Genomic DNA, 2785 nt, shown 5'->3' on the forward strand with positions numbered 1-2785 from the left:
TTACTTGATATGCCAACATCTCCCGTTATAGAGGAATATAAAAGTATAATAATAATAGATAGTACACCAAGTTCTATTGAAGTAGAACAAGTATACCAAGACAAGGAAACAATTGCAACTGCAATGAAGCACTATTCTGTCATGCACAAGTTCCAATTCAGGGTTAAAAGATCTAGTGCTAGAAGGTATGAATATATGAATAGTCAAAGATTATTATTTTTATAATTTTGTAGTTTATTTGTAATTTTTTAGTTCTTCAGCTTTCTTTGTGATAATGTTTAACAGAATTGTAGTTGAATTGTAGTTATGTTGTATTTATATTGTATAATGTGATTGTTTAAGCTACAAAAGGGTTTTTTTTAATCTAAATTTTAAACCATTGTTTAAAATGTATTTATTTTGTAGCTACTGATATATGTTGGTGAAAACTGTACATGACATTTCAAGGCAACTAGCATAAACGATTCTGCAATGTCCAAGGTCAGAAATTTCAACAACAAGCACCCATGCTCTTTAGTGGACAATACATGCATACAACGCAAACCTACTGCCATGGTAGTTGGTAGCATGATTATTCCAAAATATTCTGATCCTAAGACAATTTACACCCCAAAAGACATTCAATTTGACATGTTGTCTGAACACGACGTGAATCTAACCTACATGAAAGCCTGGAGAGCAAAGGAAAAGGCTTTACAGTTTTTGAGAGGTCATCCTGCTGACTCATACGACAAATTTCCTAGTTATTTGTATATTCTAGAGAAGACTTATCCGGGGTATGTAGTTAAATTGAAAAAGACAGACGGTGACTGCTTCTTGTATGTATTTGTTGCGATTTGTACGTCAATCAGTGGTTGGAAATATTGTAGGCCAGTTGTTGTAGTTGATGGGACCTTTTTAAAGTCAGCATACGGGGGAATAATGCTAACAGCCAGTACAATGGATGCAGCAGGTACTGAAGTTTTATTTGTAAAAATATTGTAGCTTGTATGTTTTTTTGTAGTACTTGCAGATTGCAGATTAATTGTAGATATATTGTAGAATAATTGTAGTTTGTATATATATGTCTTCTTCTGCATTTTTACTGCAACCAATTATTACTTCTTACCACATAATGTAGGTACCATATTACCATTGGCATATGTTGTTGTTGATTCAGAGAATATCATGGAAGTGGGTTTTTGAGCAATTCAAGCTCGCGTATGGTGAAAGACCAAATATGTGTGTTGTTTCGGATTGAAATGAGAGTATCTTGAAGGTAACATCTATTGTTTATCCCGGCATGCCACATTATTCTTGCATGTGGCATATTTGGACAAATATACGTGCAAAGTTCAAGAAAGGACATCTTAAGCTAAGTGAATTATACTTTGTCACGGCGCGGTCATACACACTTGATGAATTTAATGAAAGGATGTCAAATATTGAGGAGATTGACCCCCGTGTTAAAGCATACTTATACGATATTGGATATCATAGATGGTCTCGAGTACATGCTACGGTGAACAGAACTTGGACTATGACATCAAACAGTGCAGAGTCATTGAATGTTGTAACAAAATATGCAAGAGAGTTGCCAATAGTAGAACTATTAGAGTATATAAGAACCCTTCTTGAACATTGGACGAAAGAAAAATTATTGAAAGCAAAGGGTACATTCACATACCTTGGATACAAATTCAACAAAGAGTTAGATGACAACAGAACATTGTCGCACAAGCTTATAGTAAGATTTGATTATTTATTGAATCAAATTCATAAACAGCACAATGTAGATTTTTTGTAGATTTTTTGTAGATATTTTGTATATAGCTTGATTTTAACCATATATGAATTGTTTTTTTGTTTGTCATGTACTCATAGGTGAGGGCTTCAACAGACTATATCCATACAGTAATAGATGGTGTGAGGCGCTATATTGTTTGTCTTGAAAACAAGAAATGTAGTTGTGGGCAATTCTAGCTTGATGAACTACCTTGTCCACATGCTTTGGTTGCTTTAAGACAAAAAGATGAGTCTTTTGAAGAATATTGTTCTCTTTATTACACAAGGGCGAACCTCTTGCGTACGTATGAAATACTAGTAAATCTGCTACCTGATGAGAGCAAATGGAATGTGCCACAATTTAACTGAAGAAGTAGTAAATCTACCTAAAGGAGGGAAAAGGTAGCCAGGAAGACCTCAAAAAGAAAGATACAAAATATATGATGAAATAAATTCAAAGAAGTACAAGGTTTCATGCGGCAACTGCGGAGGAGAAGGGTATAACAAAAGATCTTGCAAGAATGCACCCAAAAATGAAATAAAATTTTATGTATTTAACAGAATATTTCATAAAATTTGTTAGTTTGTTCTGGATAACAGATTTTGATGTCTAATCGTTGGTTTTTTATAAGATCATAATGTAGTTAGTTAGGATGTTTCTATACTGAGATAATACTTTCATAGATTGATTTGTTTATGAATGTTTTCTATATATATAATCTATAACTTTTTACTATATATGGAATCCTTTGCATAGTTGTTAATGTGTGTTTGCAGTTTATCTACAATAAAACTACAAAAAAATACATTATCTGGAATTTACAGAGTATATACATTATAAATCTGTAGAAAAGTAGTTAAAAACTTAAAATATTGTAGATGAAGTATTGTTTACATTGAAAAAATAAATATAAAAGAAACAAAACACATTGTTAAAATATTCTACAAATTATCTACAAATATAACTACAAAAAAACTACTATATCTGTAGCTAACATAATATATAGATTAGAATTCAGGT

General features: G+C 31.9%; 1 protein-coding gene across 1 annotated transcript; it reads left to right on the forward strand.

The window, feature by feature from the left end:
• Window positions 1–471: 471 nt before the first annotated feature.
• LOC142178375 (uncharacterized) lies at window positions 472–1962 on the forward strand. Its single transcript, XM_075247720.1, has 4 exons — window positions 472–952; window positions 1121–1173; window positions 1334–1726; window positions 1864–1962. Exons 1-4 carry the CDS (start codon window positions 472–474, stop codon window positions 1960–1962), a joined length of 1026 nt encoding a protein of 341 aa, XP_075103821.1.
• The last annotated feature ends 823 nt before the right edge of the window (window positions 1963–2785 follow it).

The sequence above is a fragment of the Nicotiana tabacum genome, chromosome 3, assembly GCF_000715075.1.
Source record: "Nicotiana tabacum cultivar K326 chromosome 3, ASM71507v2, whole genome shotgun sequence".
NCBI lineage: Eukaryota > Viridiplantae > Streptophyta > Magnoliopsida > Solanales > Solanaceae > Nicotiana > Nicotiana tabacum.